The sequence below is a fragment of the Mizuhopecten yessoensis genome, unplaced genomic scaffold (genome assembly GCF_002113885.1).
Source record: "Mizuhopecten yessoensis strain PY_sf001 unplaced genomic scaffold, ASM211388v2 scaffold10919, whole genome shotgun sequence".
Taxonomy (NCBI): domain Eukaryota; kingdom Metazoa; phylum Mollusca; class Bivalvia; order Pectinida; family Pectinidae; genus Mizuhopecten; species Mizuhopecten yessoensis.
The window spans coordinates 1,328,497-1,349,674 of NW_018408787.1; the positions used below are offsets into that span (position 1 = coordinate 1,328,497).

General features: G+C 34.0%; 1 protein-coding gene across 1 annotated transcript in view; it reads right to left on the bottom strand.

Moving 5' to 3' along the window:
* Positions 1 to 1,408: 1,408 nt before the first annotated feature.
* Positions 1,409 to 21,178, bottom strand: part of LOC110463640 (mucin-3A-like) — a 39,334-nt gene continuing 19,564 nt past the window's right edge. Inside the window, exons 4-15 of the mRNA XM_021518423.1 lie at positions 19,683 to 19,700; positions 19,270 to 19,373; positions 19,003 to 19,076; positions 17,577 to 18,030; positions 17,057 to 17,351; positions 16,265 to 16,591; positions 14,999 to 15,331; positions 14,552 to 14,655; positions 14,215 to 14,282; positions 10,484 to 10,695; positions 8,753 to 8,770; positions 1,409 to 1,989 (exon numbers count right to left, since the gene is read on the bottom strand). Of these exons, the coding sequence (XP_021374098.1) occupies positions 1,409 to 1,989; positions 8,753 to 8,770; positions 10,484 to 10,695; positions 14,215 to 14,282; positions 14,552 to 14,655; positions 14,999 to 15,331; positions 16,265 to 16,591; positions 17,057 to 17,351; positions 17,577 to 18,030; positions 19,003 to 19,076; positions 19,270 to 19,373; positions 19,683 to 19,700 (2,588 nt within the window). The remainder of the gene's footprint in view (positions 1,990 to 8,752; positions 8,771 to 10,483; positions 10,696 to 14,214; positions 14,283 to 14,551; positions 14,656 to 14,998; positions 15,332 to 16,264; positions 16,592 to 17,056; positions 17,352 to 17,576; positions 18,031 to 19,002; positions 19,077 to 19,269; positions 19,374 to 19,682; positions 19,701 to 21,178) is intronic.

Genomic DNA, 21,178 nt, shown 5'->3' on the forward strand with positions numbered 1-21,178 from the left:
CCATTATCTAAGTAACTATATTCTGTCCATTCTCTATGTAACTATATTCTGTCTATTCTCTATGTAACTATATTCTGTCCATTCTCGTTTTAACTTTATTCTGTCCATTATCTAAGTAACTTTATTCTGTCCATTCTCTATGTTACTTTATTCTGTCCATTCTCTATATAACTATATTCTGTCCATTCTCTTTGTAACTATATTCTGTCCATTCTCTATGTAACTTTATTCTGTCCATTCTCTATGTAACTTTATTCTGTCCATTCTCTCTGTCCGTTCTCTATGTAACTTTATTCTGTTCATTATGCATTGCATTATTGCAGTGTCTGCCACTGTATTTGTGTATTGTTTAAGGCTACTGGTGTTTAATAACATCATTATTATTATTATTGTTTTATTTTTATTGATGAACTGAAAAGCTTAAAGTCAATAAATGAAATAAATGAATTGAATAAGGTAATCAAACATTGACTGTTGATGTTTTGGTACGATATAGAGATACTGAGAAACATCGTTCTTCACTCATATATTTTATTATTTTGCAACTGCTTTACACATTCTACAACTAAATTATTACTGTTTTGTTTTGGCACTTTTGGTAAAGATGATCGTTGTTTGATTATAGCACTAAACTGAAATCCGCATCCTTTTTTTCTTAAATATTTAAATTTACTGAATATGTTAACAGATCCACCGGCCAATTTAAGTTGGCTTCACACTTTCGCAATAAACCAGCAAAATTCGTTGAACTTGCATATAATGGTTATGCAACTATGTAGAGCTAATCGGAGACGTCTCCTGGCGTGTTATATACAAGGTTGGGATAGGAAGTGGAGGTACAAACGAGGCGCCTCTAGATTCGATCTATTTCGCTCTGCCAATTAAACATGAGCATAGTCAAAACAACTCACGATATTGTACAAAATAAAAAGTAACACTGTACACATGCAGTGTGTTTTATGTTATGCAATATTATAGCGTATAAAATACGTCGGTAAAGGACAACATGGAAAAAGATAAATGTGTTATTGTGAAATAATAAAGTGTATTACAGTAATAAAATCTAACATTAAGCAGAATGGTAGCGTATTATATTTCCATGATAAGATATAAGTTACTACGATATAAGTCATAAAGTACTACACTGTACAATGAAATAGCAATCACTGCCTTTTGATTTAAATGTCGTTTAATTAAATCTTGAATGATTTTCGTAAACGTACAATGCCATATACAGTATCAAATTGAAAAACACCAACGTGATTGCCTTTCCCTTAAAATTTATACATCCTTTGTTGTTGACGTTCGTTGCACTTCTTACAGAAAACAGATATCAAATGTTTTTTCTCTCTGGGATTATGTGATCCTGATAATTCCAAATATTTATAAATGAACTCTGTTAGAATTATCAATCAAAATTGTTGTCAATAGTCCCACAGGCCGACCCCTTCACAGTATCTCTTATTTGCGTCGTCAACGTGATAAAATCATCAGCAATAAATACGTAGGAGGTGTTGTAAGCGATTTCATCTAACTGATCCTTATAAATCCCGCGTCCTATTCCTACAGAGATCACCAGGACGCCATCATTCCTGAGTGTGCTGGCGATTGTTGTGGAACTATCGGCGGACACTCCATCAGTCATCAGAATTATAATCTTTTCCGAGTCAGCTCTTGCTCCATTCGCAGCGGTAAGTGTATTATCCCTAACGAACTGCAAGGCTCTTGATATGTATGTCCCTCCACCGGTGTATACGATTGAATCTATAGCATCACGGAGATCATATACTCCATGATGTTCATTGAGCCAAAATTCATTATTAGGATATGTCGAAAATTTTGCAATACTGATTTGAATGCCGTTTGGATCTAACAGAATGTTTCCTGTAATGTTGAGTATGAAAACTTTCATTAATACGAAATTACTTCGTCCGACACTTCCAGAGGCGTCCAGGAGGATTACAATGTCAGTCTTCGTATTGCTGCATTCTGGAAAACAACATTCATATATAGAATACCTGCTTTACAATAAAGTTTTTAAATGAAAGTTAAAAAACAATACCTCTTATGTATATACCAGAACATCTATAACTATAGAGATGTAACTTGCTACAATTATTTATGAAGTAAACGAATACGAAAGGTAAATAAAAAGGAACACCGTACACCGAGTGTTGTTCTATGCGTGGTATTCATTATGAGGTATTATATCGGTATTATGTTCAGGAATTTACAAACATCTTTTGTTGTGATAGTTACCAGAACATATTTATACAGAAAAGACAATCATAGAACATGGTTAATAGCAGCTAATCAACTATGACATTCAGTTCAGAACAAATTTAATAACTACACCATTCAGCTTGTAAAAAACATAAATAATCACCAACTTGTGTAAGGTGTAATTATATTGTGCTTCCGTCAAAATGTTAATTGTCGTATATATAACCATGTAAAACACGCGCTGGTGCATTGAAATAAAAATGGGTAATGTTTGAAGCTTCCATGAAAAAAATAATTTCATATATGACTTTGCAATGTGGAGAACATTACCTAAATAGGTTATGCTGAAACAGCCATACTCAAGTTTTAGCTAACAGATAAGTGTGTAAAAGATATGTTACATGCTAGATCAATGATAATAAATACTATAACTGAAACTGAAAGTAGATTAGGTAATGTTTCTCATTTGCATTCATCACAAGTCGAATAATGGACAAGCTACAACTTACAATTTGATACGGTTGAAGATACTAGCGAATACTGTTTAAATATTTCCATTTGTGTTGCAGTGCCTCTAGGTAAAAGTACCAACTAAAAATGTTGTTATGATTCCATAAAAGCAAGTGTGTAGTAATATGAACAGTACTACCTGTATTGCTATATGACCTCTGACCTCACTATGTAACCTCCCCCACCAGAAAACACCCGAAATGTTTGTTTTATCTAGTTTAAAAATATATATATAAATAATATGTATGAACAACGCAGACGTAATCAAACGTGATGCTACGGAAGCTGAATTCATCAGACTTATTAGACCCCGCTTGAACAGTGCTGTTTGAATATATTTTATAATGTTCTTACTTCACATATCGTTTAAGGTAGAGAGTACTTCTGTATTTGAAAGGATGTGCAGACACGTTTTTTCTTTGTCTACAGATGAGTTATAGTTGTAAATTTGCATTTGTGTATTCGATTCAATGTAGAGACATCGGTAGTGTGTTGGATCAGTAATGTGATGGTCCCGAGTTCGCTCCGCACAGAGATAAAAAAAATCCTCTAAATAATAGTATTAATAGTAATTCTAATTCCTAACAAATAGTACTCTTTACCTTAAGACCATAATTATGTATTTCTATTGCTGTGATATCGCTATGGCGGGTGCGCATATAGCGAACAATTATGTGACGTCATAGTTTATGACGTCACAATATCTACTTCGAATAAACAGTCTGAAGAATCTCCTTGTCGAGATGAAAGTATTAAAGACTCGTTGTTGAGATTTTTTTCTTTTTATATTATATATATATATATATTTATTTAATCTGTGTTAACAGAACTGATCAATGACAACAAGAAATCACACTATTCAATTACTAGGGAACTGAAAAAGATTACACGGCAGGTGATGAATGAATGTGGTTTTGAATCAGGGCACATCATGTTTATGTCGGGCCACTATAGTGAGTCTGCTATAAGATTCTATAACAGGGCCTTTTCAACAGAACAGAAAAACCCACTGTCCTCTACACTAGCGTCCGTTGCAAACTTGGCGAAGCAGGTCAAACTATCCCGTCAAGTCGGCCAGTCCCCTCACTCCTCAGCGAAAGTAACACATGCTGAATGCTCCAACAATGGCTGAATAAGCTAGTCCCATTGGCGCAGTCGGTCGACACAATAATTCAGTCAACAGTGTCTTTTAAATCGTCATCTGGTTTCATAGGGTACTCCACATTTCACGGATGCACTTTCAATGTTCGTTCACCCATCTCGGTGGCATTCCAACCGCATCGCTTAGACGCTGCACAACCGTTGTTTATCGGTCAGCTACCATCGCAAACACGGACTGACTCCTTGTAACTAAAGTATCTCACAGGGTATTTTTGTTTCGAATTAAGATCAACCGTCAATTTTTAAGATAATCAATGCATGTCAAACATGCTGGTAGATAAATCAAATGATTTAAAATAAGCAAATTGGAACTATTTGTTTATTGCGCAACTGTGTATTTCGTCACCATTGACAACGCATCATCCTTCCTGCGAAAAAGGCTGTTCAATTAATGTTGTTTTCAGGACGGTGTTTTGTTTTTTTACGTGAAAAAAACACATCATTTCCTTAAATAATGAAAGTGAGTGTAACAGAACGTAAATATAAGGTTTGAAATGCATCTTTTTTTTTTACATTTATGAGGGTATGCAACACAGTTCCGTTCAAACATGTTCTCCAAGATGCGCTATGCGCACCATGGAATATGTTTAAATGTGACTGTGTTGCATACCATTATAACTGTTAAAAATGTGCATTTCAAACCTTTAATAATCTCTATACAGTGTATGTAGTTGGTCTTCATGTTTAAAACAGACAAAAAATGTTATCAAAACTGTACTCAAACATACAGCGAAATGCTTGTGTTCCTGCTAGACTCTTTTAAACATATCAAGTTGATTTACTATGACTTTGTTGATTTATTATGATTTTAATGATTTACTATGACTTTGCTGATGTACTATGACTTTGTTGATGTACTATGACTTTGTTGATTTACTATGACATTGTTGATGTTCTATGACATTGTTGATTTACTATGACTTTGTTGATATACTATGACTTTGTTGATTTACTATGATTTTGTTGATGTACTATGACTTTGTTGATGTTCTATGACTTTGTTGATGTACTATGACTTTGTTGATTTACTATGACATTGTTGATGTATTATGATTTTGTTGATGTACTATGACTTTGTTGATTTACTATGACTTTGTTGATTTACTATGACATTGTTGATGTACTATGATTTTGTTGATGTACTATGTCTTTGTTGATGTACTATGACATTGCTGATGTACTATGACATTGTTGATGTACTATGATGTATTATGACATTGTTGATGTTCTATGACTTTGCTGATGTTCATGACTTTGTTGATGTACTATGACTTTGTTGATATACTATGACTTTGTTGATGTACATGAATTTGTTGATGTTCTATGACTTTGTTGATGTACTATGATGTATTATGACATTGTTGATGTTCTATGACTTTGCTGATGTTCTATGACTTTGTTGATGTACTATGACTTTGTTGATTTACTATGCTTTGTTGATGTACTATGACTTTGTTGATGTTCTATGACTTTGTTGATGTACTATGACTTTGTTGATTTACTATGACTTTGTTGATGTACTATGACTGTGTTGATGTACTATGATTTTGTTGATGTACTATGATTTTGTTGATTTACTATGACTTTGTTGATGTACAGTTGTGTAACCGCACAACGCTCCAAAAATAGCGTGCGCACACCGTGCATACATCGTTCACACACCGTCCGCACATCGTCCACACATGGTGCGCACAACTGTACGATTTAACAATCGTTCGCCCCCTTGTGCGCTTCTCTCCGCACAACTGTGCGATTAGGTACAATTTGTTGATCAATATTACGAAATGAAATAAATACGGAAGGATGTACATGTACAGCTGTATATATTACTGTGATTTCTCATCACAATAATTAAGATTATGTACAAGTTTACAATGCGTGTTACACAATATTCCAATGACCGTTAGACTGTCAAGAATGGGTTTGGCTCCTAGATAACAGAACAGGTAAATGACATTCTGATGAGTGGACGGAGTTTTACCTGGCCTGTGCCTGACACCTATAGCTGATGTGTGATGAAGTATGACCGTTATGAAAACACAACTGGACAATTAGTATTTGTTAATTGCATTCGGTTTGGCTTAAAGATCCCCTTCACCTGGATTAACACCCCGGTGAGTTACGTGCATCGTGTAAGGTCCCGGGGCGGAGACAAGTACGGTCCAGGTTCATGTACAAAGTAGCTACATGGTATGTTTACCTGTATACGGGAACTGTGTTATAATTTTACATGTCGATTAAGGTCGTTCAAAAAACACCGAAAACACAATTTCTAAATTCAGGGAAGCATAGACATAAAATTTAAAGATAAGCTTATAGATGCAGCTTGTATATATAAACACACTTAAAAATCAAGTGTATATGTTTAAACACGAAACCGTATATATTGTTAAGGCGTTCCTCAATTTACACCAACCACGATTGTTATCGCCCAACGTTCGTCCATTGCGCGCACAAATGTGCGTATGCAATGATCGTCCAATTTTTCAACGTTCGCATATCGTGCACACATCGTTCATACACCGTGCACACACCGTGCGCTCTCCGCACATCGTGTAACGTTGTGCGATCCCACAACTGTACTATGACTTTGTTGATGTACTATGACTATGTTGATGTACTATGACATTGTTGATTTACTATGACTTTGTTGATGTACTATGACATTGTTGATTTACTATGACTTTGTTGATTTACTATGACATTGTTGATGTACTACATCATGTATAACTTTGTTGGTGTACTATGACTTTGTTGATGAACTATGACTTTGTTGATTTACTATGACTTTATTGATTTACAATATTTTTGTTGATTTTCTATGACTTTGTTGATGTACTATGACATTGTTGATGTACTATGACCTTGTTGATGTACTATGACATTGTTGATGTACTATGACATTGTTTATGTACTATGACTTTGTTGATGTACTATGACATTGTTGATGTACTATAACTTTGTTGGTGTACTATGACTTTGTTGATGTACTATGATTTTGTTGATGTACTATGACATTGTTGATGTACTATGACTTTGTTGATGTACTATGACATTGTTGATTTACTATAACTTTGTTGGTGTACTATGACTTTGTTGATGTACTATGATTTTGTTGATGTACTATGACATTGTTAATGTACTATGACTTTATTGATGTACTATGACTTTGTTGATTTACTATGACATTGTTTATGTACTATGACTTTGTTGATGCACTATGAAATTGTTGATGTACTATGACTTTGTTGATGTACTATGACATTGTTGATGTATTATGACTTTGTTGATGTACTATGACTTTGTTGATTTACTATGACTTTGTTGATGTACTATGACATTGTTGATGTATTATGACTTTGTTGATGTACTATGACTTTGTTGATGTACTATGACATTGTTGATTTACTATGACATTGTTTATGTACTATGACTTTGTTGATGTACTATGACATTGTTGATGTACTATAACTTTGTTGGTGTACTATGATTTTGTTGATGTACTATGATTTTGTTGATGTACTATGACATTGTTGATTTACTATAACTTTGTTGATGTACTATGATTTTGTCGATGTACTATGACATTGTTAATGTACTATGACTTTGTTGATGTACTATGACTTTGTTGATTTACTATGACTTGTTTATGTACTATGACTTTGTTGATGCACTATGAAATTGTTGATGTACTATGTCTTTGTTGATGTACTATGACTTTGTTGATGTACTATGACTTTGTTGGGATACTATGACATTGTTGATGTACTATGACTTTGTTGATGTACTATGACTTTGTTGATTTACTATGACTTTGTTGATGTACTATGACATTGTTGATGTACTATGACTTTGTTGATGTACTATGACTTTGTTGATGTACTATGACTTTGTTGTGATGTACTATGACTTTGTTGATGTACAATGACTTTGTTGATTTACTATGACTTTGTTAATGTACTATGACTTTGTTGATATACTATGACTTTCTGTGGAGAAATGGTTACTTAGCGCAATGAAAGCACAAGTTCAAGAAAAGGTCATAGCATTTCATCTTTTAACACAGTTTTAACCATTTGAAAACAAAAAATGCCACATACAAACGTATTATATCATAATTCAACTGCGTTATCAGACATTCAAGCTAAATCTTTAATGATAAAAGTATATAACCCTTAGCCTTTTTGTAATAGTCAACCACATGCAAAACATATGGTGCTGTTCAGCGATATTTAACAACTTAACGTGAATAGAACTTTTCTTGCAGTTGTTGAATACGAGTTTTTATGATAGTAATAAAATGCAACAGGAGAAATCCACCTGAATTAGATAGGCCATGCTTAGCTCTTTTACAATTAAATCCAGCACGAAATAAGGGGAACGTATGGAAGTATGAAAAACTACAATGGGAAATAGGTTTTATTACAAAATATTGGGTGACAGAAAAAAAAAAAAAAATTAAAATAATCGTTATTGTCCGTTTTTTAAATTTAAACACATATATCAAATTATTCCACAATGTAACATGTGCAATGCTAAGTTGTTTTCCGCAAATATAAATTAAGGGAGCCTTCGTTATTGTTTTCACAAAGCAAAAACGTCCTTGATAAATTTGTCTTCTACCTTCTTCATCACCCCAGTTATAGGTGCAAAGCAAATACTGTGTTTTAATATAAGCTTAAAGCAAAGCAGAACTTCATACAATAGATAATAAACATAATGTTTAAATTTGAATCAAGAAAACACTCAATCTAAGACGATATGACCTAAAACGCAAGACAAAATACTTGTATATGTATATATATACTTATTCATGTTTTTTTCTTTCTATTTTTCCAATTAAGATAGCATTACTTACCATACCCGTCGCCAGGATCTAAAGACAAAGAAAGAAACAGATTCGTTGAAAAACATATCGTTTGTGTTTGTTAAAAATGCTAAGCCTGAAAAAGAGCCTACTTTGTTTTAATCTGACACATAGGTTTATTTAGAGATTTACATTACAGATGATTGAAACTCAAAATATTAACTTTACATCAAAGATATTTTTGTTTTGGCTCTGTCATTTGTCTTTCAAACATAAGGTATACATTTAATGAGTATATACACTTTATAGCCAAAATTCATTTGAAATATTCTTTCATGAAAAGGGGTGAATTCATAAAGGGATATCCATGAGATATATCAAAAAATTATTTAAATAATAGAAAAGGGAAAAACTAAAATACTTTCAATGATATGGCAAATTAAATGAATGACGTTATATTATATCAAGGTTTTAGGTTTATCTCAATTTTTCCCAAAATGAAAAAGACTTAAGTGTGACTTATACTGTTAACTTACATGAACATTTTCTGTGTATGACTAGTCAAAAATCGGCACACGGCGTAAAAATGATATTAGTGCCGAAATATTTCCTGCTTTTTCCACAGCAGCACTATTTCAAGTTCCTCGGACCTTTCGATTTCAAAGGGCAACACATAGCACCGAGATAACCGTGCTTGTTTGTTTCCAACAGTAATTGCTAAGCTTGTTTTGAACACAGAATTCGTGTAATAGCTGCAACCTTAAATGCATCAGGGTAACTGCCTGGAACTTTCTTAAGAGAATACCAGAAAGACGTTGAATCCATGAAACAACAAGTCTACACTAGAAATACAAGGACTTTGGAGAGACAAAACAATAAATCAGCCAATATATACCAAGTACACATACAAAACTACTTCACGGACTGAAACACACTCTAAGACACGTGAAAGGATGATAACTTGAAAGGGAGATAAAAATGTAAGAATCCATCCAGGTTAGAAGGAAAGAAGAATCGAAGGACACAGACGAGGGGGCGGGGCACCAGCTGAAACATGTCATGTTAACAGGGGTGGAAGGGGTAAATGTGTTACTACAGTGCAATTGGGCAAAATGTCTTTATGATTTTTGACAGCTGATTTTACTGATTCGACACACTGTGGCTTAGTGAATTGTTTTCAGCTCGAGAGACCTGTCATTTGCACTCTTTGCTTACCAAAGGAAACAGACATTTCAAAAGCGCGCTAAAAAAGTTTTCAATTATGTTTGTGTTCAAAACAAACTTGACATTTATTATTCATATCAAAACGATGAATCTGATTTCGAATATTGTTACAACCTTGTATGTAGGTGTCACCATAAGATAGCCAAGGCGTCCATTAGCTTCTCTCTCATTAATGGATTAAACAAGTTTAAATATACAAAATTATCAGAAATGTCACCAATGTTTGTATTATTGTTTACTACAATGCAGTGGAATTGGTCATTTTTACTAATTTCGAAGCACTAAATGTGGCTATCATTTGATGGCAGTACATGAATCACTACTTTTATTTCTTTCAACCAGTGTAAATAAAAAGGCATTTTGAACTTTACAAATGTCAGCCATGCTCTTCAATTAAACAGAACAGAGACCGTCGTTAAATAAAAATATACTGGAAAATATTGGCACCGATACTTATAAATCAAAACCCTGTAATTGGTACGCACAACTAACCCAGTATTTGTTTATGATACGGCAGTGGTTGTTTGTTTTGTCGAATGATGTCTATATGTAACATACCAATAATAACATCTGTGACAATGTTGTTGGTGTCTAAGTCAATCAGGTCACTGCTGGTAAGATCATTGGCAACCGTAGGGAGCGTGTCGACAAATGCAGAAACGATGTCGGTCGGTGTCAGTTTTGTTGTGATGACATTGCCGGAGCTATCGGTGAGAACCACTTGGGTAACTATATGCATCACGAAAGTGACATAGACACCCTCCTTCTTCCTGAAAATAAATATAGATATAAACAATTAACATAAGTGTATTGATGTCTGTTTCCAACCATAAACACAAGCTATGACTATTTTATTCAACTTTATATTGAAAATAATAATAATAATTCTTTCCGTTTCTTTGACGGTGCCATTTATAACTCTCATGTTATCAAACGAAACAAGAAAATGCTGCAAAGCTCCAGGACACCAAACCTTTTTTTATGAAAGGAACGGATCATTCATGCTTGCATCTATTAACTTATAATTATATATTTACATTCTGTATGCTTAGACCCATTGACAAAAATTACATTCATAAATGCATAACACAGCTGTTCATAGAATCTCAGCACGTGGGAACTGATAGTAACCTGATCACACTGCGTAGTAGTACACTACAAAAACTACTCACTCGGAACGACCGAACTAGATGCTTAATTCTTACATCTTAAAATATTATTGAACTGTGCTTTGTGAAATATCCACGTATTCACGTGTCCTGTGCTACAAATAAACATTGAATATGGAACTACATTTTGTTGTGTTATTGTTGTTGACGGTTGCTAAGATCTCTCACGATAGTGTCACATTTCCCCGCGAAAAAACACTGTTCTCGCCACTGCGTTGCACCCGTGTATAAGCAGGAACAAACCCTGTTTATTTGTTTTATTCGTTGTTATATCGATCCACTGAAAGGATTCGTCAATGTAAATATAAGGAATGATATTTATTTTTTCAACATTTATGAGGTCATAACAACAATGGGTTTTTGGACATATTTTACATGAATCGCTAACGCGATTCATTCAATATGTCCATAAACCCATTGTTGTTATGACCTCATAAATGTTGAAAAAATAAAAATCATTCCTTAAATGAATTGCTATAGGCATTGATTTTGTCATTCAGAATATTCCGTTCATGCCCAATATCCTTACATTTTGCACTATTGCACTCAATAATTGTCCCACAGCACGCAGATGTACAGTTTTAACCACAGGGACCTAATCATTCGTTACAGCTATATATGGACCTAAACTAAGGTGTTCAGAGTAATTTTACATGTTTTAGGGGATTAGATCGACTTTCGGTAAAAATGACAGCCCCAATGATCTCCTAGATATGATTATTGGATGTGTCATTTTTAACTAACAAATTCATTTATTTTACAACTTGTGGTTTAAGTACATGTAAAATCCGGTTTTTGTGTAGATTTTATATTTATATTTCCAAACATTCCAATGTTATTTACAGATATTCTTTTGTATATTTTATTTACCAATTTATATCTTAAGTCTTCACAATGGCATGCTTTTAAGTTACCAAAAGCTACATTCACAGTACCAAGTGATATTGGAAAACATTTTCATAGACAGAGGCAGCACATTTGAGGTTTATAATATAATCATAAATGTAAAAATAAAATATCTGAATCACCTTTATTGTTTGTTGCACTTTCTTTTGTTAACTTGTTCTTTATATGAGAAGTCTTAACCGAGCTAAAATTAACTAAGGGTGCCATCAAGTTTGTAAAATGTTATTCTATTGTTTGTAAATTTTATTTGAAATCCCCCACTTCAATATTTTATGATAACGACTTAATTTGATGGTGCCCTTTAAAGCTGAAAGATGATGTAAATTGACAACGTAATATGTTTAGCCTTTCAGTATTTTCAGTACTTTGCTTAATTCTAAATGTACATGGGGGGATCATATTCATGATATTTTTAGTAAAGCTTGTATTAGACTAAACATATTGAGAATGCTTAAATATAAAATCGATAGAAAATCATTGGAAACGTTATATTGTTCTTATATAAGACATGTGCTTGAGTATGGTGATATTATCTGGAATAACTGTTTCATTGGAGAATCCAGTATGGTTAAATCTGTTCAAGTTGAAGCTATGAAAACTATATCGGGGTTAAGAAGTGGGACATCTCATCGAAAACTATATCTTGAGGTAAATATGGAAACTTTAAATTTAAAACGTCATAAACATAAATTAATTTTAATGTATAAGATAATAAACCGCTTAACACCTGACTATCCTTATATTGTACCTTTTATTAATAATGTTAATAACCCATATGGATTAAGAAATACTAGAACCTTTAATGGACCTGAAGCTAGAACTCATATCTACAACTCTAGTTTCTTTCCTGATACAATGAACGTATGGAACTTATTAGATTCTTCTATAGCATCTGCTTATTCCCTTACTTCGTTCAAATATAAACTAAAAAACTATTATAATAATCAAGTAGATAATGTTTCCCTGATATTTAAACAGTGCAATCCTAGGAATCTTAATATAATACTTTTTCAAATCAGGCACAAAGCAAGTGACTTAAACTTCGATAAATTTACTGACCACCTTATTCAAGATGGCAGTTGTTCTTGTGGAGCACCGCGTGAGGATGCTGATTATTTTTTCTTTTTCTGTCCAAATTATTCTGATTTCAGACGTGATTTTGATGAAATATATATGTAGTAGGATGTATTAGTCTTAAATTACTTACATCAGGAGATAATGAGCTATCACCAGAAATTAATACTTATATATTATCTAAAGTTGAGAAATTTATTCATTTAACTGATATAATCATTTAACTCGAATATGTTTAGTATATTTTTATTTAATACTTCCCGTTATATCAATCTGCTCCGAGTATGTGTGTCTGTGTGTGTGTGTGTGCGTGTAGGTATAGAAGTATGTATGTTGCCAGTGACGCAGTACTTGTACTATAACATGGAACGTGACATCTAGATATCTACGCCACTGGTAGAAGAGTGAGCCTTGGTATTAATGTGTGTAGTTCAACATTCAGCAATATTATTAATTCAAATACATATTTTCCATATGATTGTCCATCTATATCAATAATCTCAATAAGTAATAAATTATCGATAATTTTGTAAATATACCTTATTATTCTGTGTAAATGTACAGTCTGTATTTTAGTTTTACTAATTTACCAAATGAACACATCAGATACTATTACAAGAGAGTTAAAAGAAAACATGTTTATTAAAATTCTAAAACCGGGCTTGAACGCGGTAAATTTCGAACACCTCTTATAAATTTTAAATTTACAAATTCCGTGTGTTTAATATGTTCGGATGAACTAAGTATTGCGCTTTGAAATTCATTTTTACTATCAAATTATTTTAACTTTTACTATTGAACAATGTATTCATTTGAGCATTTATAATATGCTCCGTTTCTTTTTCCATCTTTTTCATTGACGCATTTAATGCAAGTACATTCATGTAATCTTTTTAAGACGTCGCAATTTCTAGACGTCCGCATTATGTGTACTTTGTTAATGACGTCATTATTTTTGACGTCTTAAGTATGTGTACTCAATTTATAACGTCACAAATAAATTCAAATCGCCTGAAGAGCGCCAAGATGAGCAAAAGCGCTAGCCAATTATACTAGTCTTCGTGTTTTGTTTTATTTATATATATACATGTATATACATGTGTATTCAAAGCGCCTGCAGATGCACATGAAAAAACTTACTCGAGTCCAATGACTTTGCTTTTCTTGTAGTTATCCTTGATATTGCTTCTCTCGTATACATAGTCAGTCTGCAAAGATACATAAATTTAACAGCATAAATGCCTTTCTACTATCACACCTAACACGCAGGACAAGAACCACATCAACAAGAACGATATTAAAAACAATTTAAAACTAAAATATCATTAACCAAATGAAGCAAATCAAAATGCTCCAAAAGAGACGGTTTGGTTAGCCACTTGTGGTATGTACCACTTTTTATCTCCCCTTGAATTCAATTTGAGTCTGTTAAGACAAATCATTTACGCAATAAATTAGTGTTACAGTATATACTTACGTCATTTTCTATTTTCTCTGCAAAGCTCTTGAATTCAGGACTGTTTTTGTCACCATAGGCAGGGATCCATGTAGTGTTTTGCAAATGAAGCTGAGTGTTGAAATCTAGTAGAAAGTGTAATTAGTTTGTTTGATAATGAATACACAGTATACTAGTTTGCTTTAGAGTATTATCTACTGATATATCAGTTTTTAATTTAATTATCGTGCGATTGATATCATTTAGGTATCGATGTGTATTTACTAGGCTAGTGACTCTTTCAGCATTACACTTCATGTTGAAAGTAGGAAATCGTACATGAATTAACGAAATAGTTTGAATAGTGTTTAAGTATTTAATAGAAGAATGTAATAAACATAATGACATTTTTTTCGAAACACATGATTACTCATTATTACTTTTAAGACTAACAAAAATAAAGAAATTGCATTTGTAAATGTATATTACCTGCAAAGTCCACTACCATATCGATGGAAGTGGTGCTTTGGTAGGATGTTAGTTTGACATTAGTGGCGACACAGGCGAATTCTGTTCCATTCTGGACCTTCTCAGCGATGAAACCGTAATTTTTGGTTATGGATTGGTAACACATGTCATTGAAATCACCAACGGTTACTATTGGGACTTCTGTGGTCCTGATAAAGTCCGAAGTATTACCGGATCGTACATGGAGGTGGAGTTCCCCGCCTTCTGTAGCTACTCTACCAGAACAGCTCATCTCGTACCTGTCACCCTCATTAACTGTGCCGTTACCTTCAAGTGTTAAGTTGCTAGCGATATCTATGAAAAATATGGATGTTTAACATATTTGCTCTCACTTTTCATATAGTTATCGGACATACTATATTTACAATGCAGAGTGGTTAGATGGTTGTTTATCCGGGTTTAACATCCAACAAATGCTTATGTCATTTAAGGGCGTGTCTGAATGTGTATTTTGTATGTGTGCAAGTGTGCCGGAGACAGAGTATGTTGGTGTAATTGCCTCTTTGTGATAGCGCAGATCTAATTCCGATTGTATAGTGCCATCTCACTGAAATATCATGCCAGTGGCATCCAGCACAGCATTCCGCCCGGTAACATTATACTGACGACGGATGAACCAGTTGTTGTCATTCCCCTAAATGCTATCCTAAATGCTAACGTTAAGCAGGAAACAAACTGCAATTGTAAGGACTTTGGTATGTCCCGGCATGGGTACAGCTATAACTGACTACCTCACCTAGGCGAACGTTCACTATTTCAGCAAAATATAAGGTATTGGCTAGCAATGCGCTAGGAAATAAAAATCAGTTTTGAAGATAGAAATATGAACATCCCATATATTGCAATGGATGCGGCAGATTCACTTTGGTAGCTTTAATTTCGTGTCCAAAAAGTAGAAGGCAAAAAATAAAAAATAAAAATATGCAGAAGGTTCCCACATTTGTCGCGGAATTATTGAGGGAATTATATGATAGCAATCGTATGTCTATAATGTTATATCAAACACAAATGACTGTTTTCAAAGTTTAGCTACATTAACCTACCTTAGGGTAACACTGCTCTCGATACGCTTCCCAAACAAAATATGAACAAAATAAATAATGTTTTCGGAATAAAATATAACACAAATCATGAACATATGCCAGGTTAATGTTAATATACTTGATGCATAACATATCCTACATTCGGTAACGTTTTGCAAGTATACAACAATCTTTGTGATCTTACCTGTAATTATAACTGTTGCTGTATTATTGATGACGATGATTCCGTTGTCGATCAATGTACACACGTAACTCCCTCTAGCGTAACAGTGTGTCGTGGTATTAAGAAATAGCACGCTAAGTATCATATCTGGACTACTTTGTTGAAGTCTAGCTGTATAAGAACTGTTGCCCTGTTGAAAAGTTCCGTTTGAAAAGGCTGTCACGTGGATGTCATCATTGTTCACTGATACTATACTGAAGTTATCCCATCCGGACGGAGCGTACCGTACGTTACAGCTAATAGTGATCTCTTCCTCAGGTCTTGTGATAGAATCATTCATTTCCATTTCTTAAATGAAAAAATATATATATAATCATTTATGAAAAAGTTGTAGAAATTACTTATATTGACAAATCTTAATAACAATACAAAGAAAGGGAAAAGTAACACAATTTTCCCAAAAATAGTTTTGAGCTATCATTTCTTGACATACTTGCTTTAAATTAAAATTGTTAATCTGACGTGTAGCATCACTGTTTCACTGATACGTAACTAACTTGCTCACAACACTCTCTTCAACGAATAGAGATAAAGACTTACATTCCTATTCAAGAATGAGGTATTAGTTACAAAAACCTATGTCTGCCTATATTTGAACATTTACATTTTTATTTTCCAGTAATTTCAGCACACAACCGTAACATATAGTAACATTATAGTAACGATTATAGTAACATGCAGGATACTAATTGAAATTGAGCATGCTCTAGTACCAAGAGGAACATTATAGCTGGAATATCGTAAGCTATTTACCAGGTGGGAAAATGGTAGTAGTTGTAGGTTCGGGAGTGGTTGTTGTTGTTGTTTGCTCTGGAGTGGTTGTCGTTGTTTGCTCTGGAGTGGTTGTCGTCGTTGTTTGCTCTGGAGTGGTTGTCGTCGTTGTTTGCTCTGGAGTGATGGTCGTTGTTGATGGCTCTGGAGTGGTTGTCGTTGTTGTTGGCTCTGGAGTGGTTGTCAATGTTGTTGGCTCTGGAGTGGTTGTCATTGTTGTTTGCGCTTGAGTGGTTGTCGTTGTTGTTTGCTCTGGAGTGGTTGTTGTTGTTGTTTGCTCTGGAGTGGTTGTTGTTGTTGTGTGCATTGGAGTGGTTGTCGTTGTTGTTGGCTCAGTTGTGGTTGTTGTTGTTGTTGTTGTTTGCTCTGGAGTGGTTGTCGTCGTTGTTTGCTCTAAAGTGGTTGTTGTTGTTGTTTGCTCTGGAGTAGTTGTCGTTGTTGTTTGCTCTGGAGTGGTTGTCGTTGTTGTTGTCTTTGGAGTGGTTGTCATTGTTGTTTGCGCTTGAGGGGTTGTCGTTGTTGTTTGCTCTGTAGTGGTTGTTGTTTGCTCTGGAGTGGTTGTTGTTGTTGTGTGCTCTGGAGTGGTTGTTGCTGTTGTTTGCTCTGGAGTGGTTGTTGTTGTTGTTTGCTCTGGAGTGGTTGTCGTTGTTGTTGGCTCTGGAGTGGTTGTCGTTGGATTCGGAGTGGTTGTCGTTGTTGTTAGTTCAGGAGTGGTAGTTGTTGACTCTGGAGTGAATGTTGTTGTCGTGGGCTCAGATGTGGTTGTTGTAATTTGGACGCCTTGCTGCGTATAGGAAGCTGATTTGACAACTATGGATTCACTTATTACTGTAAATGACCCCAGGGTCCTCGCTGCTCCTATGAATATTGTAACCGCTTGGACATATTGATCGTCGCCAGGTATAGTGTAACTGCCAATAACGATTATCACAAAAGTGACAATGATGCTGCCATTTCTAAAAAGATAACAAATTATGTCAATTTCCATACGCATTGTCCGAATTTTGCTGTATAATTAATGTAACTGACCCGTTTTGGGATAAAAACTAACGACTAAGCAAATGATACATGTGAACTCTATTACCTTGTTATTTCGTATATTTTTAACCAATTGATTCCTCAGGTGGTACCTTAAATTTCATATTATTATACCGCTATTGAAAATCCTGTAATCTGATTGGTCGAGGTATATTGTTCATTTCAAACTGTCACAATCGAGTTAACATTGAGTCAATGGAAGGGTGATTCCCAACGGTTCGGTAACCCCATCGTGAATTTCAACAATTCAATTATTATAACGGCCGTGATATTTCGCAGTGATAAACATTAACCTTATTGTTTAAGGTAGAATAATTCATTGTTAAATTTGTTGATGAAAATACAACTTACGTGTATTTGAAACTTTAAAAACTTTGTTAATTAAGGACTTTCGATATAATATAAATACCACACTCATCAGAGTGTGACAGTGCCTAGGGTCACGCCTCGAATACCACTGTCACCTAAGGCGAACGGTAATACACTCGGGGTGACCCTAGGCAATGTCACACTCTAATGAGTGTAGTATTTATATAATATTGAACAATACAACAAGCGCGAGTCGTTAACATCAGGCCCCAGTCGATCAAACGTTAGTTGATTTTAACCAGCAGTTAGTGAACAATTCAAATTGTTGTCATTAAGAAGCAAAGTCTTCCAAAGCAAAATAAACCCTCAAAACCTATCATTCTAATGTGTTTCAGTAAATATATAGTAATAAAATGAAATAGGATGCTCTTGATAATTTCCCTAACCAACCTTTGAGCAACCGGGACCACATAGCCGGTTCCTGCCTTTTTCTTACTGAATCGAAATTTTACAACCGTATGCGTTTTTATTGAAAGTGAAGAAGCTCATAACAACATTTTTATTATATTTATTATAATTACCTTAGTGATTTAAGATTACACACATATTTCGTGCCCTCTTGGAAGTTGACGTCTGTAATAAATGCCTGTTCTACCTATTAGGAGATAAACGTGCATCACAGATAGTAATGATAATGTATTCGCAAGATGTAAGAGTTATATTTAAACAAAAGAAACAAAACTGAGACAATGCAAATATTTCAACGATAGTTAAACTAATGACTTCAAAGTCCATCTGGTTCTGTTTTAAACAATCAACATGTAATGTAGCTTCCCTAATGATATTACCTCTGTACAAAGTTCCTGCTCCGTCGACTTGAACACGGTAGAAGTGGGATCCTCCATGCCTTTTTGAAACTGGTCAGATAATTTTAATTCCAAGTCTATTGTTCCTGTATTCATCAACCAAAATTATGAACATGAACTTTATAATTAAGTACAAAGCAACTTATTGCATGTTAAAATCAAAGTTTCTGTTCTAGTTTTCAAATACAATGATAAAATTCATAAAACGCTGTTAAATTAAGAGAAAAGTTTGCAGTTTGAACATCAGCAAAATGGACGATATATAATGTATATAATTACGGGTTTAAAAATTATTTTTGTAATATTTCTTCTGCAAAAATGATAACAGAATAATAATTTCTGTTTATGATTTCAACTTCGAATATGAGTACCTATCTTTAGGTATAGAAACTTACCTTCGATGATCGGGGATCCTAAAAAACAATTAAAGTTAACACTTAAATACTTTATTAAGCTTATCAGTAGAGAACCATCGGTGAGCTAGCAGTATTGTAATACAAAGATCTCCTCCAAGATATATTCGTACAATCACGGCACCAAAGATCAAACAGATCCAAAGTACCAAAATAAAACCAAAGTAGTAGATGCAGTGTTTATCATCATGAAATAGGGTGACTCCATCACTTAAATATAATAATATTATCAATGTTCAGCATTTGTATTCATAACTTCTTTTTTTCATCGTGCTATAGATTATCTCCCTTTAAATATGCATTAACAACTGTATATCTATCTGCTACACAACTGTCGTTCATGGATGACAGAGATAGGGACAAGAGTGTGAAATTCCCAAAACAGACAGGGGTAACTGTCATCATCATATGCTACACCTAATATTGTTGGTTTGGTAATGAAATATTAAATTAGCCGTTAGATTAAATTGCTGCGCGTGTCTCATCACTTATATACAAGTACAATGGGTGGTACGTGCTTAAGAATAGTTAATATTGTACAAGTTGTTAAAGGTACCAGGGGACATTTTATAAGGTGTTAAGAGTCGGTATTCGAGGGTCGGGAAAGTGAGCTCCTGGAGAGAGACGCCAGGGAAGGCCGTGGCCGGAGGAGCCAGGTATGACCCGGGTAGAGCACGTGCTATGCTTTAGCAAGCAATATGTGTTTGATGTTGTAACTCTGCATAATCTGTGCACATGTATATTTTCTGTCGTGTTCCAGATACTCTACTCTAAGTCCACTCAGTCCACAGTCGAATTCCAGAGATTGTCTTTATGCCTATCGTAAGTTTGTTTACACCAGAAACCTATTGATGTGTCCTAATGTTTACCACTCAATTGTCTTTGATAATGGATCAATATAAGAATATCGTAATTATATTTATTGGGACACATCTATATTGTGAGGATTATTACTATATCAACACATTGATCATCCGAGCATTTGCAGGTAAAATTACATACCCTAGCTACTACTTTACATATTGTTTACTTTTTGATGAACCACATTTTTTCAAACTTAAAAACATTGAATATCTTTTATGTACCATTGAAAATATATTACTTCTTTGCAATGATATTGAACTAAATCCAGGACCCCAATGCAACATAGAAATCTCACATCATAATGTTAGATCACTCAGAACCAAACTTGATATCATTGAAGCAGAATTACATGAAAGTGATATATTATGTCTTACTGAAACACACCTTTCTCCTAATATAACTGATGCTGAAATAACACTTAACTCCCATTCCCATAACATTCACAGGCTTGATAGAAAAACTGGACCTGGGGGAGGAGTAATTATTTATCACAAAGACACAGTACATACTGAAAGAAGAATTGATCTTGAGCATGAAGATATAGAAATGATATGGATTGAAGTATTATTCAATAAGCAAAAAATATTATTAGGATGTATTTATAGACCTGAATC